Raw genomic sequence first — 22,470 nt, forward strand, 5'->3', positions numbered from 1 at the left:
TAGTGCATAATCACGCTTTAGTGTCCTTTTCAGCATACCTTGGTTAAGCCATGTAAACATCTCCCTGCCAGTAATGTTAAATAAGTCTAACACCACTCTTAAATATAATATTTTTCTCAAGTGAAAAGTCATCTGCACCTTGTGATATCAAACATTTTCTTTTTACTGTCCCCTTTATTTACTTTTCAATCCATAGCAACTTTCTCTTTCTGTGGTTGAATTCATGACCAATAAAAAGCAGCTTTGCATACAATCAGGAAACAGTGAAATTATCACATTTACTCGTCCCCTCATTGGTCGATTTGTCTCCAGCGTTTTCCTCCACCTGCCACAGACAGTCTTAGCTTTAGTCCCTCGAGTTTTTCCTCCAGGAGGTCTGAAGCCTCTACAGTGTCTTCAAAGTCCAGCAGCAGGGCCCTGTTCCCCCGCAGCCCACAGCGCTCCTTCAGCCTCAGGTTTTCTATCTGCAGATTGTTTCGAGCCTTCTTCATCCTGGTCAGGAGCTCCCTCTTCCTGGCCAGTGTGGCTTCCACCTCAGCCAACTGCTCTTTCTTGGTCTGGACCTCCATCTGGCTCCAGGACAGCTTCTCCTTCACACTGGACAGCACCTGAAAGCGCAGAGGAGAACTACATCATGGCCCTCTTTTTCAAAGCAAAAGAGAGAATAACTCCCCATATATGACTCCTCCTACCTCCAAGCTGCTGCTGATCTTTTTCTGCATCTTCACTGATTCCTCATTCTGCTTTTCAGTCCGTCTCCTCTGCTCCAGCTGTTGGGCCTGCAGACGCTCAAACTGGAGCTGGAGCGGGTCCCTCTGCTCGTCTTCATGACGTAGCTCCGCCTCCAGTCGGTTAACCTTAACCCTGAGATTGAGGTGCTTCAGACGCAGCTTGATAAGCTCATCCTGATGGAGCTGCTCGGCTGCAAGACTTGACTCCACTTTAGCCTGAGCGGCTTGTTTACCAAGGAGCCGGCTCAGAACGGAGACTGCAACGTCCTGCTTCAGTGCCATGAATGCTCGCCATTCATTTTTCACCTGAGAACAAAGATAAGACACATTTTAAACAAGCCAGATCATTAAAACTCACTGGTTCTCACATTTTAAACATAAAATAAAGCTATTTAAAGATTTTTGGTTGAGTGTTAAAAGAAAATGACTTTATGAGGATTTCTGACCTCATGTAACTAATATTGAATTACTTTTCAGAAGAAAAATCTTGAAATTTTGGAGAGTTAAAAGCATATTTCTTGTACTGACAGCATAATTCAGCCTGTTTTTTTAAGATTTATTTTAGTTCCTTGTTGGGTAACTTTCTTTAAAAGTAATACTCGTGGCTTTTTAACCAGATATTAAAACACTTGGTTGCTTTTCAATTGTTTTTACCTTTCTGACTTACTGAGAAAGGCACAAAAATACCTTTGCAGCTGTACTGTCCTCAGTTTTCACAAATGGCAACAGACCACTCTTCTATTTCTTCTTCTTCTCCCAAAGACATCAAAACATTTTGGCATGTCAATTTTATCCAGGTTTTTCAGCAACACTATGAAAGATTTTGATTTCAAGCACTTTGGCGCTCTCTGGAGGTCTTAGAGTGCAACTGCACAGTGGTGAAACAAAGCTGTCAAGTTCCCCCAATAACACGGGTGGACTCAGAGGGGGGCAAGGGGGGCAGTCGCCCCTCCTAATGAGGAAATGTCTAAAAATGGATGAGTGCCCTCTTAATCAGTGGTTCCCTACCTGGGGTCTGGGACCCCCTAGGGTTATCAACTCCATTTGCACAAGGGCCAGGTTTGTCCTTGATGGATACTTTGGGGGCGGGACTTTCAAATGAGCTTAATTAAGAGACATTTTGGTCTGATTAACACACTTAAAAAATGTTTTATTTTATTTCAAATGTATGCCATCTTAGAGTAAGATCAGTCGCTAAACCATAGCCAGCCACAAGGGGGCAATTGAGATACTTTAGCTGAATGCATTGTGGCTGTTATGTTCTCCATTACTGAGTTTGATATGGTGTGCTCTGATTGAAGGAAAACCTGTGCAAGAAAAAGATCTTTAGTTTTGATTCTCAGGCAGGAAAAGGTTGAAAGAAAATCATAGTTTTAACCAAGAATTTACTTAAAGTATGTGTAAGCATGCATCATAATTTGTAGAAATGGGTGACAGGTGGATTTCTAGCAAACATTTAACCAATTCAGACAATTTTTATCAATCTTGATTATTTTGGTGCTTTTGTAGCACTTAGGGGTCCACAATCCTGCCGGCGTGATTTCATCATGCGCTACTTTTGTCATATGACAGCATGAAAACAAAGCAACATTTTGCATTGCAATCACTTTGTGTGGAAAGCATGACATTCAGGCTTTCTTTCACTTTTTGTTTGATGTCAATAGGCCGAGTAAAACAGGAAATACGATCATTCTAATGTGATATAAAATTAATGTCACACATAGGGGATAGTGGACCATGATGTACAGGATTGACAATATTTTGTTTTTCATAATTTCAGCAAATTGTTACTCCTTTTTAAAAATGGCAATATATTGTTTTAAATAACAATGTTTAAAAACCCATTTTTGTGGGGTGTTGTGTTTTTGGAGGTCCTATACAGTAAATTGAATTAAAAAAAAAATAGTTTTCATTTTATAAAGTTGAGGTGGTGCCTAAAAAATAGACAGAACATGAGCATGGTATACATTTTCTGAGTGGTTTATTTTGTCAAAAGAAAATTAACAAAATGGCAAAAATCACCAGTGGACCTCTGCAGGAGAATTTAAAAAAGATACCTTATATACATCAACCTATTTTTCTCTGCATATTTCTGAATTCAACAATGTTGTAGAGGCCGGATGGGAGGATATGGGGGTATGATGTGGCCCCCTGGCCTCCAGTTGATGATCTCTGCCCTGGGGGCTTTGTAAAGTGTAAGGATTATACTCATTGTACATAGACCACCTGATTTTAAAAAGCAAGGGGGATACCTGGCTCCTTTTAGCTAAAGGCTAGTGTGTGGACTGGTGCTTTAAAGGTAGAGGTAATCCCCTTTTGGCAAGAGAACTGGGACCTGCTGCCAAGGTTACTTAGTGCAGAAAGCAGGCGACTGGCACTCTGAAAGTTACTCTACTTTTAGATTAACTTTGAATCAATTATTTCAAGGTGGAAAATTGAGACACAACTACATATGCTTGTATGATGAACTATGAATTACTAAGTGTGTCCTGTTCCATATAAAAATGAACAAGAAAAGACTTAAACCAGGATCAGGCTCAAAACCAGAGTACTAACGAGCACACCAACCTTGTCCAGCTTCTCCTGGGACTGTACCCTCAGCTCCTCCTCCTGCTGCTCAGCAATCTCTGTTTCTGTGTTTATCTGCTGCTTCAGCTCCGTCAGCATGTCCATGTACCTCTCATACTCCTGCAACAGCTCCGGTACCTGCTTCTCTGTCTCCACCTGAACATCGACCCCACCTTTCTTGCGGAAATACTCCACCAGCTTCCCCTGCAGCTGCCTGCTGCGCTGGATTGCCTTATCTCTCTGCTCACACAGCTCTTGGAGGAGTTTAGTGTACTCTTCATAGCTGATTTCTTCTGCAGGAGTGTGCTCCTCTTCTTCAGCCTTGACTTCCTCCTCATGTGGACTGGCCGTCTCTTTATCAGGGGTCTCCAGATGCAGTCTGGGAGGTCCATCTTCGCCAGTACTGTTATTATCAAAAACAACACTCTCTTCGTGTGCTGTTTGATTTTCATTGGCAGAGCCTATCTCAACATCTAAGTCATTTCTCAGGTTTTCTTCTGATCCAGAGGCAGCTGTGTCTTCACCATCTGCTCTCACACTTTCTAAGATTTCTTCATCAGGATCTGAAGCCACTGTGTCAGCCAGGATGGTTTCACTGCCATTATCAGTGGTAGGGACAGTCTCCTGGTTGGTTAAGTCTGCTGACACCACTGTTTCTGCATCATTCTTTACATAGTTGCCTTCATTTTCTGGCTGTACGTCCATCTTTTATGAAGAAAAAAAAAGAGATTAATGATAATTTTATCTACAGATGGATGAAGCTACATCTCCTTAAGCTTAAATGTATTCAACCTGGGTAGTCAGCATTAATTGCAATGTATTCTGAGATCCATAACTGGTGCATGAATGGCATTAATTAAAAGTGATATCCTGACAGGGCTGACATACAGAGACAAACAAGCAGGCATGCTTACACTCACAACTATGGGCAATTTAGAGTCAACAGTTAGTGGAACAAGCATGTCTTAGGTCTGAATACATAAATGTAGTGAGCATGCAAACTCTACACAGAACCAGGACCTTTCCTGCTGTGAGACAACAGTACTAATCTTGCATTGCCCTACAGCCCCATCCCCTAAATGCCTGTTATTAAATACTTAAGCAACAAATAATGCACAATTTATGTTCTCTTTCCTGTTTCCCTCTTATTAAAATGTTTTGAGCCTTTGTTTTTTTAATATCAATGTGGTAGGTGGGCCCACTGTACTAAGACAGTAATGTCTGTGTTTATATCCATACAGCAGTTTTATTCAGTCGGCTCCAGAGCTGAACGGTGCTCGTTCTGGGAGGTGAATGTAATAAAGTGGGCTAATGCTAAGATCCAGTGTGTATGCATTGTTGTTATAAAGCAAAGCCTTTCAGGGGCCCTGCTATTTCTATAAACCCTGTTTTAAGCCATTTTAAATTCAATTTTGAATTAAAAATACAACAGATTTATCAGAATTTTGCAATTTAATGCTGTTCCTCCTTTAGGAAATACCTAGAACATCTAATTGTTCTAAAACTTATTCTGTTGAAGATTAATACTTTAGGATTCATACATCTGCCTCCTAAAAGGATCAGAAACTGTCTGATTAGTATTAAATTAATGTATGAGAAGGAATCTAGTGTTCATATTTAGAATTGGTAATATTTATGTTAAACAAAAACATAAACTGTAAGATACACGCTCCCAGGCTTTTTAAATTTGGGACTTCTGAGATAACACAGAGGGCTAATTCCCTTTAAGCCACTCCTGGTCCCTCCTAGAATGTAGAGCACTTTGGAAACCTCAATCTGAGTTATTGTTGCCAATGTTTTTGTGCAATTTAAACAGTGGGCTGGAGTTTGTCTTATTTTTTCCGTAATTAATCATAATTAATGAAAAATAACCCAATATTGAGTGTCTTTGGCTTCTTTTTTTCTTGCTGTTGTATCAAACAGGTTTCAGTATTGCTTGACTTTGACTACAATCATATAAAAGTTTATAATTCTGGCATTGTGACAACTATTTGTTAGTATTAATGCAATTCAAAAAGCTCAACTAAATTAAAAACAAGTAATAAATCTTAAATGGACATTAGAAAACGACTAAAAAGAGAGACGGAACAACAGAGAGGGACATAAAGCGCTTATTTGTAAAAGCTGACGTAAGCTAAAGTTGAACGTGTAGGAAAAAAAGGGTAAAAATTACCTGAGACCGTTTTAATTTCAAAGATTTTGGCTCGTGCCCTTCTTTAGTCAATGAAACTGTTCCGTTTTGTTTCAGTTGTCCTGGTAACAGGGAGCGAGAGCCAATCAGAGGCGTCCCGACCCTCGCTCATTAATATTAACCAGCAGGATGTGAGTAGGTCGTGCGGCGGTGCTCCCTGTGCGCAGGCGCGGAGTTCTGCCTCCAACAACAAGAAGCAGGAGCCAGGCAACATGGCCGACCTGGGGAAGAAGTACTGCGTTAACTGCCTCGCAGAGGTTACAAACCTGCGGCTTCGTTGCACCGACTGCCCGGACATCGAGCTGTGCCCGGAGTGCTTCTCTGCGGGAGCAGAACTCGGGAATCACCGCAGATGGCACGGCTACCAGCAGGTCGACGGCGGGCGGTTCTCCCTCTGGGGTCCCGAGGCAGAGGGAGGATGGACCAGCAGGGAAGAGCAGTCGCTGCTCGATGCCATCGAGCAGTATGGATTTGGAAACTGGGTACATCACTTTTTAAGTTAATTTACTTAGTTTATCAACACAGCACACACATTCAACTAACAGGGGTTTAGTTTAAGGTTGAAATGTGTAAATTCCAGAGTTAAAAGTGAACAGTTAGTGGTATCAACGGTAATGACCCTTATAAAATCTATCAACGTCGTACCGCCGCGACGACCGAGCACGAGCGATATAACTGAAGAGATTCAGTCAGAAAAGAAGAGTGCCACTTTATTTTAAATATATATAAAACCTTAGATTAGGCAAAGAGTCTTGCATAAAGAATAGGAGTTAGTAAGTAGAGACGTAAATATAAGAGGTAAGTAAACTACTATTAGTCCTTGAAAGGTTGGAATTATTTTTCATAGTTTCCTGTTTTGTTTTTGTTAACTGAGTGTTTGTTACTTATCTGATGAAGGTGGAAAACTTTCCCCAGCTACCTTTCAGTATGCATGATTTTACACAAACTATATAAATAACTTGAAATAATGACTTGATTCAAATGTCTGTAAATTTACACAGAAAACATCCTGACTTGCTGGGTCCCTTAAAGCTGCAGGTTTTCCTGAATAAGTGAAGGAACAGGGAGACCTCCCAAGTTTGCATTCACACATGCAGTTTGCCCAGATAAATTCTTGAAAATTTCAGGAGTTGTGTACAAGTGGGAATAGGACTCAAGAAAAGCTGGGCTAATGATAAAATCCCTGTTAAAAAATAGTGAGAATGCTCGTTATTTCACATATTGCTCGTTATTCTGTTCACCTCATTTCATATTGATTGCAGGATTATCTGCCATGTAGTCTGTATTTTTTCATCTTTTTTCATTAGACCTCCTCTTATTCATGACCTTTTTGTTTTTTAGGAGGATATGGCTGCTCATGTTGGAGCATCCAGAACTCCTCAGGAAGTCATGGAGCATTACGTCACCATGTACATCCATGGAAACCTGGGTAAGGCGTGCATCCCCGACAGTATTCCCAACAGGGTGACGGATCATACCTGTCCGAGTGGGGGGCCTCTATCACCCAGCCTCACCACCCCGCTCCCTCCACTCGATATCAGCCTGGCTGAGCAGCAACAGCTGGGCTACATGCCGCTCCGTGACGACTACGAGATCGAGTATGACCAAGATGCAGAGAAGCTGATCAGCGGGCTGTCGGTGAACTATGATGACGAGGACGTGGAGATTGAAATGAAACGGGCTCATGTTGACATGTACGTACGCAAGCTTCGAGAACGGCAGCGACGCAAGAACATCGCACGAGACTACAACCTGGTGCCTGGATTCCTGGGCCGAGACAAGAAAGACAAGGAGAAAGAGAAACCAGGAACACTGGGGGTGATCGGCACTGCTGCTGGAGTGGGCGGGGTGGGAGCTGGCAGTGGCACAGCTGGATCAGGATCCACGACATCAGCAGGATCAGGGCCTGTTCCGAGTACGCCTAAAAGGAAGATCACCAAGGAGGAGAAGGAGCAGAGGGTGAGGCTTAGAGGGCTCTGCCAGTTCATGGCCCATCGAGAGTTTGAAGAATTCTTTGAGAACATGCATAAAGAGCGAGCGCTGAGGGCGAAGGTGCGTGAGCTGCAGCGCTACCGACGGAATGGCATCACCCGCCTGGAGGAGTCGACAGAATATGAAGCGGCGCGCCACAAACGAGAGAAACGCAAAGAGAACAAAAGTGTTGTCACTTCCAAACGTGGCAGCGGAGGAGGGGGTGGGTTGGGCTCTGGGATCGGACTTGGAGGAACTGGGGGTGGTGGAGGTGTCGCTGGAGGAATGGGCGTTGGCGGTGGAATCAAAGAAGAGAGCAAAGATGGCGAGTTTTCAGCGATTGAGAACCTCACTGGCTTCGAGCTGCTGTCAGACAGAGAGAAGGTTTTATGTAACTCCTTGAACCTCAGCCCAGCACGCTACCTGACTGTCAAAACCATCATCATCAAAGACCACCTGCAGAAAAGGCAGGGCATCCCCGCTAAGAGCCGGCTGCCCAGCTACCTGGACAAGGTGCTGAAGAAGAGAATCCTCACCTTCCTCACAGAGAGCGGCTGGATATCCAGAGACGCCTCTTAGCTAACATCTCTGGACGGTATGAGCTGATGATCCACTCCACAGGGAGGACAAAACTGCTGTCACTCACCTTTTTTTTTTAAAGGTGAACTTGTAAATATGTACATGACAAGAAAAGAGGATGCCCCACTGGAAAACATATTTTCATACTAGGGCTGGGAACAAAATGAAGCTTATATTTCTAAGTTGGAATGGGACAACACTGTGGGTTTAAAGTACTTTGTCTTTGCAAACAAGCGTTAATAAGTACTTTGTAAATTTGAGTGTTATTACATCAGATTTATTGAAGATATCTTTGGGGAAAGACAGAAACAGGACTAAAGTTGGATAAAAAAAAATGCTGGAGATGTTGAAGGCATATAGTAGGTGAAAATTTCACAGAATGGCTCTCCACTTAGCAACTTGAATCACCCAACTTTTTAAACAAAACAAAAAAATCTCAAAAAAGTGTCTAAAGCACAGCTCAGAAAGCAGCTTAAAGCCTCCCAGTTTACTCTGCTGCAACTAAAGGAGACGATGCATTGTTTCCATTGCAACAACTCTCACAGTTGGTCAATCCAAAGCAACTCATTTATGAAGTTACCACACATTAAATCTATCTCTACAAGACGGACAGTATTTTGATTTAAATATTACTTCCTGCATTTTTATCACATTGATAATGCATACATATATTACATGTATAATTCCCCCTCATCTCCTACTCATATGTCATTACCATCCTAGCATGGCAGCCAAATTTTGCAGCACATATAAACACAAAAATTCTTTACTTGCTCAGTCTTGTTATAAGTATGTTTTCACTGACAAATTTAGCTCCTTAGCCTTGAATCTCTCATGTATTAGCTCATACAGTGCTGCCTACCTGCTTACATGCACAGCTGATGTTAGGTATAGGTGTTTTTATTTTGCAGAAATTTCAGTTTGGAAAGGTTTAAAAAAAAAAAGTATAATCATTCCTAGAATTAATTGTATGACTACCCAACATAATAATCTATTTTGAAAAAATATTTTTTTGGCATTTATAGATTTTTAAAACCAGACTTCCATTTATTCAAAATTTTCAGCTTGTAACATCCTGCAACCTTGTGTCTGCAACTTACAAACTCAGCAGCAGGCAACATCATCAGACAGTTTGATTTTAACTGCAAAGGCTTGGTTCAGACAGTTGCAACATTAAGAAACAGTCTTTGTGAACCCTGAATCTTTCTTAATAGTGAATGCAACATTAGGTGATTTGACTGTTATTGCATCAGATTTATTGGAGGTATTTTTGGAGAAAAAGAAACTGAAATGAACTGAAAATGTCAAAGCCGTATGCTGGGTAAAAAATTAACATAATGGCTCCCCTAGGTAATAGAATTAATGTGTACACTGTAGATGATTTTAAAGATCCGTCAAAATTTTGCATATTATTTGAAGCAGAAATTTCCTCCAAGATTCAGCAGCTTAAATCGCCTAGTATTTCAAATCAAAAATCCTTTTCTTTTTTCATTTGAGAAAAGGAAAAGCAACATTTTAAAACCATGATGCAGCTTTGTAAAAGCCAGACTAAAACATAATAGGGATGTGCAATGAGTTTCCCATTTCAAACAGTCAGTTTATTCAAAAAAACTGCAGATTTTTGTGACCATCATATCAGTTTAAAAACACTTTTTTTTTTTTTTTCACATAATTTTTACCGACCCTTTGTTGTGGTTTATTATCATGTCCATATGGTGGCTGTAGAACTTCTGAAAACTTTTTGCCAACCACCATTTCATAAGAAAAGAAGAACACAACACAACTATAGTGTAACAAATCTAAGAGGTGCTAAGCTTGTAAGACATGCTACTTTTCCTTCTTTTAACTTAAGAAATGGGCGATTTCACTTAACTTTGAGATGACCAATTAAACCATCTATTTAGCCTTGTGTTGTCAAGTTAAATAGATTGTTTCTTTAGTTAAGATTTGCCAAACATAGTGCTAAATCTGTTGTGCATTACGTGTTAGCATCAAGCAAACAAAGCCAGATCTCCATCATGGTCTATCCCCTAGAAATTGTAAAAAAAAAAAAAAAAATGCCCATGACAGTAGAAGAGAAATTGCCCTTGAAATGCACACAAATTAAACTTGAAAGCAGCAGTTCAAACTAGACTGACAAAACCCACAATTTCCACAGGGCCCATGTCTGCAGCGCCCTGCTCCAACCAACAGTGTTCACCTTCCCTGTTTAGAGCTGCAACTGGATCACAAAATCACAAGTACACATTGCAATAAAGAAAACAATAAACAGCATGTTTCATTACCGTAAAGGGTTGATTTGCTGTTTGATTGTACACTGTGTTGACTATATATTGAAATGGTGATGGGATAGACAGTGGGCAGCCTGTATATGGTGTTATATTTTAAGACTAAGAGGATGCTTTGTGCGTTTCCGTGATTGTTTTCCTGCTTGGGTTGATCTGCTCTGTGCTGATTGACGTGCCATGACAGCTCTGCTGAAAATAGACTCTTGCACAAAGCAGAGCAGAAACCAGATGACAGATCACTGAAAGATTGACTAGAACAGGCGTGGTCTGTGCCGGGGTGCACAGGGCAGACGGAGCGCTGCAAAAACGGGCTACGTGGAAATTAGGGATCAAGCCTGACACACACTAAAAGATTTTTAAAGCTATGACTGATTTTGAAATTATGAGAGACCCCCATAGGCCAATAATGACGCTCCTCTAGTTGGTGGTGTGCGATGAGATGATCAACAAATCATACACTTAACAGATTATTTTCACTGACGAGTTACCACTTTAAAATCTTGCACTGTCAAATGTGACTTTAGGGTAAATAAGCTAAATGTGGCTAGCTGTTTGCTACCTGCTACAAGTCTATCTAGCTTTATGTTTCATATTTTCTATTGCCATTGTGGCTGTGTTTGTTGTGCTTCCTCATTTGCTCAGTTTGCTTCCTGATTGGCTTTGGCTGTGAATATTTAGAAGCGGCTCCAATCAAATTGTAGAAACTGCAAAAGTCAAGAAGTTGCTCCTTCATTTCTGACGTCCATCTAACTTTTGCATCTCATGTTTTCTATTGTCGCCGGCTGGGTTTGTTCTGCTTCCTCCCTCGCTCAGTTTGCTTCCTGATTGACTATGGCTATGAGTGTGCGTCCGTTCAGTATTAACATGCGGCTCCAGTCATCTTCCATGCATATCAGAGAGGAAAGAAATCACTGTTAACACTCCTCACCCCACAGGAAAATCTGGCAAGATAATCTGTAGAACCTTCCAGTAATGGGGTCTTTGCAGACTTTGGTAAGAAGGGGGAAATCTTCCCAAAAATTGGCACAATAATGTTGTTATCTGCTTAAGATGATTTAGCAAACAACATGAGAAGTAGCTAAGGGAATGACAGCTGTTGATTGTGGACTGTCATTTTAAATTCATGAGTTTGAATTCACCATGTCTTTTTTTGGGGGTCCAACCATGTTAAGAAGCAGCCAAACCTCTTCTTTTTACTTATTGTCCTTCTAGATGCAAACTATGTTAATAAAACTAGAGCTGAGGTTTAACAAGGAGAATTAGACTAGTAATTTACCTATACAGAACTTCACAGATGGTCTTTCTAACAGATACCTGCCCTCATTCAGAGTCGATGATTTTTGTCAGTAACCCCACATTTGTCTTGAAGGCAGCTGTGGTGACTCATTTTCATTTTCTTCCTTTTTTTTCTCTGAGCGGAGCTGTGGCCGCAGAGCTATTTAAATGTAAATGAAGTTATTGAGTCGGCTGTTATTTCTCAGCAGGAGCAGGGGCTCTACAATCATAAAGGAGAGAGGCGTGTGAATATGGGTTTTACCTAAGCTGGAATATGTCCTAGATTCATATTTGTGCCTCATTAATTTGACTGAAACTGCTGGAAAATTTGACCTTTTTTTTAGTTAACATGCATAATAACTAGTGATAGTGAACATCTCTCTTACTGTCAAGAAAGCCTGTGAAAGGACTGAAACCAGCACTAATCTTTACATGTGTAGCATGTTTTCAAAAGCTGAAAGCAGATACATGAACACGTGCATTTAGATATTTCCAAAGTGAATGTTTCTGCTACTATATTGCACGGAAAATATGTATAACCTTGGCTGCAAATTGTCCTCAAATGCACTTTTATTCCCATTTGAGCCATTTTTTATTCAAGAACCGGATGAGCAACCCACCAAGCTATGAAAAATAGATCATTTGCATGCAGTGACACTTTCTTTATGAAGGGCTAAGTCTTCTGAGTGCTGCACACATGGTAAGAATATTAAATTTTTCCGTTATGGATTGGTGATACACCTTTAAGTTTTCATGGGATTTGCAGACAGTAAGAAAAACTTGCAGTTTTCAAATTAAAAAAGGACTTAATTTGGCTGATTTTCTGCTTAAGATTAGTGTTTGGCATTCTTGCGCCACCATTATAGGATGTCAAGGCTCAACTTCACTTTTATGCTTTTGGGTTTTTTATTCTGCTCATCTGAATGTTTTAGCTTGACTTTTCTTCAATATCTTCTCTGTATTTTGTACGAAATTGAGACATTTTGCACCCAAAATGTTCCCTTGTTGTAGACATCAGGCCTGATTTACCAAGAGTGGACTGCAGTAGCTATTTGCTTCACAATTTGTGTTTAATTTCCTCCTGCTGTCTACATCATCTCAAGGTCTAATTCACAAAACAAACAGTGCAATGATCAGATGCAAAAAAATGCCCCTAAATGTGTCTTGCTCCGTGTAGTTTGAATGTTTAGAGAAGCTATCTGCATCTTTACTCTGCATAGAGCTGAGAGCGGACTTTTTGACTGTATAGTGGGGCTAAACCTGAAAATAAAAGCCATGTTATGTTTGTCACAGCAAGGAGTGAAGAGGGTTTGAGAGCGAGTTTGATTCTTATGTTGGGCATTCTACTCCAAATGATGATGCTCTCTGATCGCTCTGTGGTCGGTAGTGTCTTGATGTATTTTTAGCACCAGCACAATTAGAACCTTGCTAGAGGTGATACCAGAACAGCACCAGGTATCATCCTTGAGAGAAAATCAACAAAAAAAGAAACAAAAAGAGTCCAGATGAGTAGAGCCAGTTAGTGGATAAGCACCTTTCGAGGATGCTTTTAAGCATTTGACAGTATCTTATGAAACAAGTATGTTTTTTATTTTCTGCACAGGTTTAGCAGGTGCAAAAGCCTTGCAGTTGTGTTATGAATCAGACCCCCAGTCTCCAGAATTAGCATCGTGGTGGAAAAATGGAGAAGGATACAAAGATGTAGAACAGCACTTAATACTGACTGTATTTTTTTTCTCTTTGTCAAAATGTTTTAGGCAAATTGAAGCTGAATTCTTATGTTATAAATGGAAAACCTGGTAGATTTCCAGGATTTCAGACTGTAGAGCACATTGGCTAGAAATACAAAGAAGCAAATTCCCAAGTTGATATCTCAAAATGTTCAGTTCTGTCTTTTAAACACTCAAGTCAGCCACCTCTGCTTCATGCTGCTGTTTCTTTTATTAGTGCTGCTGTGTCAAAAACAATAGTGTTCATGTTCTGAATAGCCCGTTAGTAAAGACTATAATGCACCAGACAGCTTATCTTCCATTTTAGAGGAAGTATGAGCATGAATGAAGTATTGTACAGTAGAAAAAGTATTTTTTAGATCATATACCAGCGTACTAAGCCCAAATCTAAACCAGAGAGTTCTAGAAAGATGACTTTTGTCATCAAATTTAACCAAACAACTCAAAACTGTCCTTTAAATCTGCCGTCTCTCTGTTGGTTGAATGTAGGCTAATGGATAAATTTTGAATTCTCTGATAGGCTTTTTGTCTGCATGTACCAAATGTTCTACATTGTTCCAAAATGGTGTGTTTTGGTGTAAAAGAACAGAAAATACAGCTTTTTCTATTTTTCCCCTGGTGTGGGACTGTTTTTTTTCTAAGGGGAGGGCTTGGTTTATAATGCCACAAATTGTAAATAGTTTTGTAAGATAAATCAGGGGGAAAAAATTGAACTGACATGTGAAATGTACAGTATTTTGTGTCACAGATTTTTTTTATATAGCTTTTGTAATAAAATAGATTTTGGATTACAAAAAGGCGTTTTCCTGGGTGTTGTGATGGCATGCTGATGACTGTTTTGTTGTGCTGTTACTTTGTTGATGCAGATAAGGTATGGAGATGTATTAAAAGTGCAGATACTTTAACCTTTAAGTCGTCCTTTTTTCTTCTTTTAATTATTCGAGGCTCTTTAAAGCCTTGCTGGGTAAAACTAGCCCAGTCAAAATTAAAATTCAGCTTCAAGTGACAAAGAAAGGGCTTGTTGGTCAGGTCTGAGGAGTTCCACCAGAGCAGCATGTCAATGAGGCTTCATCACCAACAACGCTTTCATTCATGCTTTATAAGATGCAGAATAAACCTTTGTCCTTTCAGTTTTTATATGTAGAAATTATGTTTCGTGGTGTTTTTACAAAGAAACATCCAAAACTAAATCTGATTTAAATGCTGTGTACTGGAGGTGTCATCAGAGTTTAATTTGAATTAATCAATGTGCCTTCTTCTCTCCCAAATAATTATTGATGACTAATGTGCATTTATAGGCTTTGCAAGAGCAGACCAAGATGGTTCAATTACTTATTTAAAATATGGTTGATTTTAAGATAGGGCTGATTCTTACATTTCCCTATTTTGCATTTTAAACAATTCTTCTATTTTCTTAAACAAAGGGTAGTCAGCTCCTGTTCTGGACCTGCCTTTATTTTGAAAGAAAAAGAATTTTTGGGTGGATTGAGGATTATGGCATAAACTTAACCACTGAAAAACTTTTAAGGATGATAAAACTTTACATGGATTGAAAAGGATAAAAGGGATAAAAGGGTGAGTGTTTGGTAACACAAGGTTCAGCTGGCTTTTTACTTGTCTGAGTTTTACCCTCTACCTTTACAAACCTTCCAGGGCTGACTGCCAAGAAGCACCCCCGCAACATGATGCTGCCACTACTACTGTGCTTCACAGAAGGGATGGTGTGTTTGGCATCTTCTCTGATGGCCATAAAGCTCCATTTTGGTTTATCAGACCAAAGCACTTTCTTCCACTTGACCATGGAGTCTCCCACATGCCTTTGGGCTGACGCTAGTCCAGATTTAATTTTTTTTCCTTCAACAGTGTCTTTCTCTTTGCCACTCTCCCAGAAAGCTTTGACTGAACCCACGCCTCAGTTGTATTCAGAGAGGTTGTAGGTGTCTTGGTGGCCTCTCTCACTATTCTCCTTCTTGCACGCTCATTTGGTTTGTGAGCTGATCAAGGCAGATTTACACATGCCCCATATTCCTTCCCCCATTTCTTCATGGTGGATTTAACTTATCTCTGGGGGATGTTCAGTGCCTTTGTTGTTTCATCCATTTTGACTTATACTTTTTCTTATTAACGTTTTCTCTAAGTTGCTTGGAGAGTTCTTTAGTCTTCATGGTGTAATGGTAGCCAGGAATACTGATCAACCAGTGACCAGACCTTCCAGACACAGGTGTCTGTTGATTTCTAAAGTCAGTAAAAGGCTGAAACATCCAAGGGTTTTAGTACTGTGGTCGCAGGAAAATACCGCAGTTCATATTCAACACTGTAGATGTGTAAAAAAAAAACAAAGCTTAGTCAGAGGTACTTTTCAAACTTGGTCTCTTTATTCTGATGCTGTGAGACTGGACAAATGTCCATACACATTCTCACGTTTTATCACAGCACTGTCAGTCCTGCAGAGCTGAAAGGTGATGATGTACTGAGAGAAGCAAACTTACCGGAGCCTTACTGGTTTGAATCTTAGAGCCTTTAAAAATGCCAAGTCAGTACAGTAACATTTCAGACTTCTCTCCAGATCTTAAGGACCTGTTTCCTTAATTACTCACAAAACATGAGTTTATTAATTTAAGATTATTAGGGTTTTAGATAAAAACTGGGAATGATACCAGCAGATGAGAATTAGCAGGACTTGATTTGTGGATGGATTTTAACTTCGCATTACTTCTCCCTCTATTCTAGGTAATTTAGCAACTCTGTAAGGCTGGCTACACACTAGATGATTACAAATCTTGGTGTGTGATTTCGACAGTTTCTTTGTGCTGTTTTCTTGACTTTAGAGTAGTTAACTTCATACAGATATAATCTACATTTAATCATGTGTGAAATTATTCTCCTAGAAACATGACTAGTGTGTAGCCAGCATGAGAAGCCCCGCCCACTTCCCCTCTGGTATTTATTTTAAACCTTATGTTTCTGTCTCTGAAGTGACTGACTGAAATGTTGTGCCTCTTAAAAACCAGTGGAGATCCAGGTACAAAGTCCAGTTCAGTTTGGGTCCTGTCACTGTGAGGTACCTCAAGGTGGGCTGATGTGAGAAAGGAATTGTGGGAAAAGGTGCGACATCGGTGCCTTGACCAGTCTGCCGTACCCGAGCTCATCCATCGCTCAGGCAACAAAAACAAATCCCACTTTGTCAGTTACATTTTCTAGGGGGCTTTGGCCACGCCCACCAACGCTGGCCTGAGGGTGCGACCATGAAGCTTGTAGCCCACTTTGGTTACTACGGCGACGCTGCCTGGTTCTTTACCCTCGACGGGGGCGTGGAAAAGCGCCTCGTGCTCGTAGGGGTCGAACTTCTGGCCGTCTGGGTTGAGTTTGACCAGGCCGTGTTTGGTGAACACCTTCTGGATCTGGACCTCCGTCATCACCAGGCCGTCATACAGGTTCTTCAGGTGAGGGTTCTGACTCGTCACCTCCTCCTTCGGGACGCTCTCTGTGGCTTTTTCCAAGATGTCCGCCACCTCGAGCAGGTCTTTACAGAACCCCTGGATCCCTGGGTATATTCAACATATAAGTACAATGTTACATCAGATTTACTCACTTAAATTCTAGCAGTTTTTCTACCGTGTTGATTTAACAGCCAAAGATTCACAATGAGATGCATTACAACTTGTGACTGCTTACAATGAGCCACTCTACAAGCCTGCTACTTCAAACTGCTGCTGGGGATGATGTATTGTTTACATCACAGCAACTCTGTGCTTCAGTCTCCACTTCTGCTTTTCATGCCCATCTTACTGCCATTTATGACTTCTAGCATATGTCATAAATGAGGAAAGTGATGGTGGCAAAATTGCATTGCTTTTGCCCAAAAAAAGCAAAACAATAAGAGGGTCCAGACTTTAAAGAGTTCAGGGATGCTTCAGCAGAATACCAGGGAGCTTGAAACACAAGAGTTTGGTCATTTAGAGGAATTAGTGTTGCTTCTATAAAGAAAAGAAAGTCGCTGACGGCTGGTGATTAGGAACGGATATCAAAATCTTGGTGTGTAAAAACCTGTTCTGTATTTTAAAAACCGGGTTGCGTTAGCCAAGTGGTTCCCAACCTTTTTTCATTTTTCTTCCAGGATTCTGCAGCACTGGACTGATCAAATTTTCAGAAGAAAGTTGGAATAATTGGCCAAACTAAAAGGCTGACCAAAATGTTTAAGACTTGGTTGATTTTGCATTTATAATTACAGCAGTGACACAGCAACTGCCTAGGGGGACTGATGTTTATTTATAAGAGCCACAAAATGTTTGTCAGAATATTTAAATCTTTATTTAAATATTTAGCATGGGAAGCACATTTCTAAGATCAAGTATTTCATGGCAATCGTCAGCCTAAATTGGCCCTTTGCTGTCATCTAGTGGTGGAAATGTGGAACTGCCAGATACTTGCTTACCGCCCAGAGTGATTTTCCTCAAGGATATGTCCTTGGCGAGTGATGTTAGTTGTGATGTAAATGTTAAAATATGAGAAAAGCAAATTTAGTTCTTACCGTATAATTTAGCGTCCTCTATCATCTTCTGACTCCTCGTCCTGAGGTTTTCTGTGTCTGCCAAAGCCCGCTTGTACTTCTCCTGAGGACAGAAACAGGACCAACAGGCTTAAAACACAAACATCACATCATGAATCTCCAAGCAGCAAACTAAAATTAACTATCATGTACTTTAAGTCTTCAAGTTAGGATAAAAATCCCTTATTCTAAGTAAACAGGTCAGTGTTGTTAGGCTATATCTTCAGTTAGTTTTTGATTCAATCGAAGGTGAAAGAACTTGACCATGATGTTAGATGGAGACTAGTAGTGATGCCAGTCAGATATGTCGTCTCTAAAAGCCCCCTAAGCTTGGATGTCACCCCCAGCTCTGACTCCAAATGTCAATTACATGCAGCAAAAGCCTGCAGTTATAAAACAAAAACAATTTCTATGAACATAGTCCTGCTACAATAGATCAAAAACTTATCATGTACTTAAAAATGCACCCTATAGAACTTTAAATGTACACTGTACTGGCAGGGGCCAGGTCAAATGAGTGTTGAGGGTTTTAAAAGTGCCAAGACTTTAAATTTGAGGCAATTCAGTAAAATTCAACAACACTGACACCTGTTTCGATTCTAGTTTGATTTAAAAAATAGAAGCCCTTGACATCCAATATTGGGTCATTTTTTTGTTTCGGATTGGTAAAAACTGCAAACAACTTTTGCACACAGTCTATATTAAACAAAATATTGACAATATTTCTGTATGGTAGCATTACTTATGTTTAAGTGCAGTTTAGACAGTACTTATCTACACTGTGAGTCCAAATCACACTGAAGTTAAAAGCTGTGATATTTACACTTCTATGAAGTTTCACTTTTACTTAAAAACATCCTAGAGTGCCAAAGACTTAACTGATTGATAAAGACATGTTATATCTCATTGTGTATGGAAGTGCAGAGATATGCGCTTCATTATGGCACTGTTGTAGAAAAGCACTATGAATTGATTTATTTCTCTCTTATTCACCTATTAAATTAATAAGATGCAGTGTTTTTATACTACTGATAGTTAAAAGAACAGAGAATATACACATTTAAAACATGTGGGATTGAAAACTATCACACATCTTAATAGTCTCTGGATCTCTCTCTCCTGAAACAGCTGCGCTCCAGGCTTAAAGCTGATGCATGCTGCAGGAAGAGAGGCAATGCTGGCTTTCCTTTCACTCAAATTGGCAGTGGTAAAGTATTAAAATGATGTATTGCTACAAAACAAAAGGCTAATTATTTAGTTATTTATTTGTGGCTGCCAACTGTTAGTCAAGGCTGTAGTTGTTAGCTTTGTCTTGTTTCAGAGTTAGGTCCTGGTCTACAATGTGGAGTAAGGGAAGTATTTAGCCTGCAGAACCTAATCAGAAACCAAGTGGGGATTTCTGCATTGTTTGCACAGACTTAATTTCAACTTGTGAAAACAAGAAGTAGCCATGGTGTAGGTGTTGAAATAACTGTAGCAGGGATGCCATCTAGAAGCGAGCCTGTCTGCACTCTTACTGTCATGTCTTTGAGCTGTTCCTCCAGCTGGGTCTTCTCCTCCAGTAGAGCTTTCTCTGCTGAGCTCTGCTCCGGTTTCTCAGCCTCCTCCTCCGGCCCGTGACCGTTCTTCTGCTGCGTGGCTGTGCATAACAACCTCGGAGATGCTCTGGATGAGAGGGATCAAATTATTACAAAATTATGTTGCTTAAATATTAGGAGCCTGATTCTTCTGATGATCCCTGACATCAGGGGGGTGTTTGTCTATCTGAGGGTTGCCACAATACCTGTTTTTTCCAATCTAATCAAATATTGATAACTTTCAGAATACTGCTGCAAGAGAAACACAATTAAGCAGTCAAATTTGGGTATTTTCTTGTTCTAATAATCAAAAAGTGGTGGCAGATTCTTGCAAACTGTCCAAATTGAACAAAAAGGCCAGGAAAGTTTCAGTATCACCAATGCATTTGTGCAATTTAGGCGGTGCTACTTCTGTCTGCTAACTTTTGTGGTGCGACCCAGGCAGAACCAAAATGCAGGGATGCTTGATTTTGGATTTTTGTTAATATTTCCAAACTCATTTTAGCAGATACAGATATATTGATACACATTTTTCTAAATTGTAGAGAACGCCAAATGTCTCTTGTGCAAAGAGATTCGTTCTGATGCCTTTAGGATGTTGTGAACTGTCGTAAATGTCATTATATGATTACTGCTAATTTGAATACAGTATAATTACACTGGTTTAAACCATTTAAAATAGTTTAATTATGTATTCCAATGAAAGCAATATAATGTTGTTAATTCTCTCTAGCCTACAGAGAAGTGTGGACACAAGACACCAGACAATTAATTTACTGTCATATGGAGCTTAACAAGATTAGATGTTCTTTAGTAGTAATAGAGGCATTAACCTCCTGAGACTTATTTGGGGTCTGTAGGACATTGTAAGTTTAAAGCTCAGCCTTGTCTTTAGACAGGAATAAGTTAGGTTTTTTAAAAAGGTATATTTTGGATCTTTTAATGCCTTTATTTTATTGAGGAGGGCAGTTGATACAGTCAGACACAGGGATGAGAGAGTGGGGGAGAGGCATGCTGGAAAGAGGCCACAGGCTGTCCACATACATGAGGAACGGCCTAACAGCAACAAGCCCCAGGAATTCTTTTTGACGAAAAACTATGTCCAAAAATCTCCCAAAGATCCTGTTTCTGCAGAAAATACAGAAGTGGGTTGGTTTAAGATGTGTGTCGAGAAGTTGGTCAGTTGTAGGGGGTCTTCACTCAGTAAGAAATGGTGTCAGTAATTGAGAGGTATGGTGGAGTTGTTTATTTTTTGATGATGGACCTCAAGGTCTTGTTAAGGCAAAGCATGAACAAAATTTCCACTTGGATTTCTGAATTTCTTGGAAATTTATTTTTGATTCCAAAATCCACACAATGTAAAATTTCAAAGAAATAAGCTAAAATTACTGCGGAAATACATCAACATATTTTTAAAGTATCCCATAAAGTGACCAAAATTTGGTCATTCAATTTCTTCCCCTAGATAATCAAGAATTTCCAAAAAGTTTTAAAGCAAATCCCCTAAAATTTCTCATCAAACTCCCAAAAAGTTACAAATGCAGTCCCTGAAATTTCAGAAAGCTAATGGAAAATTCCCGCAAATATCCCAAAAAGCCCTGAAATTTAATTAAAATTTCCAAGAAAATATAAAAAATAAAAAAAACACCTCTGAACTATTCTATACTGAAAAGAATTTCAAAGCTAATCCCTAAAAATAAAATTAAACTTCATGAAGAAAATAAGCATTTTCCAAATCCAATCCAAATTTATTTAAATATCCATGATAATACCAAACATCTCCTAAATCTACACTTTTGAAAAATTCCCAAACTCAAATAAATTACCAAAAAATCCGAAACTTCTGTTGAAACACTCCAGAAGATACATACATAGATATTTCCAGTGAAAAAAACTTGAAAACTCCCAAGCAAATTCCTCCAATAAATCTAAACAAATCCCCTGTAATTTCCAGGAAAATCCATAGCATATTTTCTTAATATTTGAAGCAAATTGCTTCAACTTAAAAGGACATTCTGGACAGTTATCTCAATAATTCAAAAAGCAGAACTTGTCACTAAATGGTAGGACAAATGTATGTTTCCATATGTACTGGGTCTTGGAGGTTAAATTGGTAGATTAATGAACATGGTTTGGTTTAGGCTTATTCTACCGTGGTAAAAATTGAGAAAATAACGGACTTAAGGCCCACAGTAACTATAAAATTCGCTTAAACTGATAAAAGAGAAGCATACGTTAACGTTTACACAAACAAATTCTCAGTAACTGATCGCACAGTATACTTAAAGGATCACTATCAGGTCATTTGGCTAAGCTAATTTGCCGGTGTAACAGTTTAAACAGTGACCGTGCTAACCTGCGACTTTCATCCGGATGCGACTGGTTGTCGTAGAGTGGTCGTAGCGAATTCGTCTTCCCTTTTTACTTAACAGGCACAATTATTGTCTTTATGTTTTGTATTGAAATATTTGAGAGATATGCGTCCATTAGGACACTTAATATCATAAACATCTGTTGTAACTGGCGCATCCGGATGAAAGTCGCCAGTTAACATAGTCACCAAATTGAAGCATTACACCAGAATGTCATGACATTTCATCATTGTTATAAACAGTGGCACACAAACAATGACATACGGTTAAACGCTGGTTATGCTTCCGCTTGAGCCACATTAACTTATAAAAACACCTAAATAATCAGGTAACAGCTGTATTTTTCACATAAAGGTCAAGCTATCGATGCTAACTCGCTAGCTTCTAACGTTATTGTGCCGGTTTAACAGACACCTGCAGCAAACACTCGCATCTAGCATGACCGTACAAGGCTTTCTTTCATATAAAGGGTTGGCAGCGTAATATATTACCTTATGAGTGCAGGTGAAGCTACTAGAGAGTAGCTCTGTCTCACTGCTCGTACACACCAGCTCGCCATTTCTCTCTGTAGTAGTGCAGGGAAAACCTACTTGTAACACACGCTGACGGAACGCTCAACCTGCTGTCATTGCTGTGGAG

The 22,470-nt window shown here is 39.8% G+C and overlaps 3 protein-coding genes across 4 annotated transcripts; 1 reads left to right on the top strand and 2 right to left on the bottom strand.

Moving 5' to 3' along the window:
- Positions 1-177: 177 nt before the first annotated feature.
- ccdc96 (coiled-coil domain containing 96) lies at positions 178-5,887 on the bottom strand. Of its 2 annotated transcripts, none has more exons than XM_041779581.1 (4): positions 5,757-5,887; positions 3,300-4,004; positions 693-1,037; positions 178-608 (listed from the first exon to the last, which is right to left on the bottom strand). In XM_041779581.1, the coding sequence occupies exons 2-4, from the start codon at positions 4,002-4,004 to the stop codon at positions 291-293; spliced, it is 1,368 nt and encodes a 455-aa protein (XP_041635515.1). In that variant the 5' UTR covers positions 5,757-5,887; the 3' UTR covers positions 178-290. The 2 variants fall into 2 exon arrangements, with proteins under 2 accessions (XP_041635515.1, XP_041635516.1); XM_041779582.1 differs by lacking the exon at positions 5,757-5,887 and adding an exon at positions 5,473-5,608.
- tada2b (transcriptional adaptor 2B) lies at positions 5,483-14,223 on the top strand. Its single transcript, XM_041779580.1, has 2 exons — positions 5,483-5,972; positions 6,832-14,223. Exons 1-2 carry the CDS (start codon positions 5,523-5,525, stop codon positions 8,038-8,040), a joined length of 1,659 nt encoding a protein of 552 aa, XP_041635514.1. The 5' UTR covers positions 5,483-5,522; the 3' UTR covers positions 8,041-14,223.
- A 1,463-nt stretch (positions 14,224-15,686) lies between these two features.
- On the bottom strand, positions 15,687-22,448 carry grpel1 (GrpE-like 1, mitochondrial). Its single transcript, XM_041778803.1, has 4 exons — positions 22,323-22,448; positions 19,400-19,547; positions 17,865-17,946; positions 15,687-16,877 (listed from the first exon to the last, which is right to left on the bottom strand). The coding sequence occupies exons 1-4, from the start codon at positions 22,388-22,390 to the stop codon at positions 16,531-16,533; spliced, it is 645 nt and encodes a 214-aa protein (XP_041634737.1). The 5' UTR covers positions 22,391-22,448; the 3' UTR covers positions 15,687-16,530.
- Positions 22,449-22,470: the final 22 nt, after the last annotated feature.

The sequence above is a fragment of the Cheilinus undulatus genome, linkage group 22, assembly GCF_018320785.1.
Source record: "Cheilinus undulatus linkage group 22, ASM1832078v1, whole genome shotgun sequence".
In the NCBI taxonomy this organism is placed as follows: domain Eukaryota; kingdom Metazoa; phylum Chordata; class Actinopteri; order Labriformes; family Labridae; genus Cheilinus; species Cheilinus undulatus.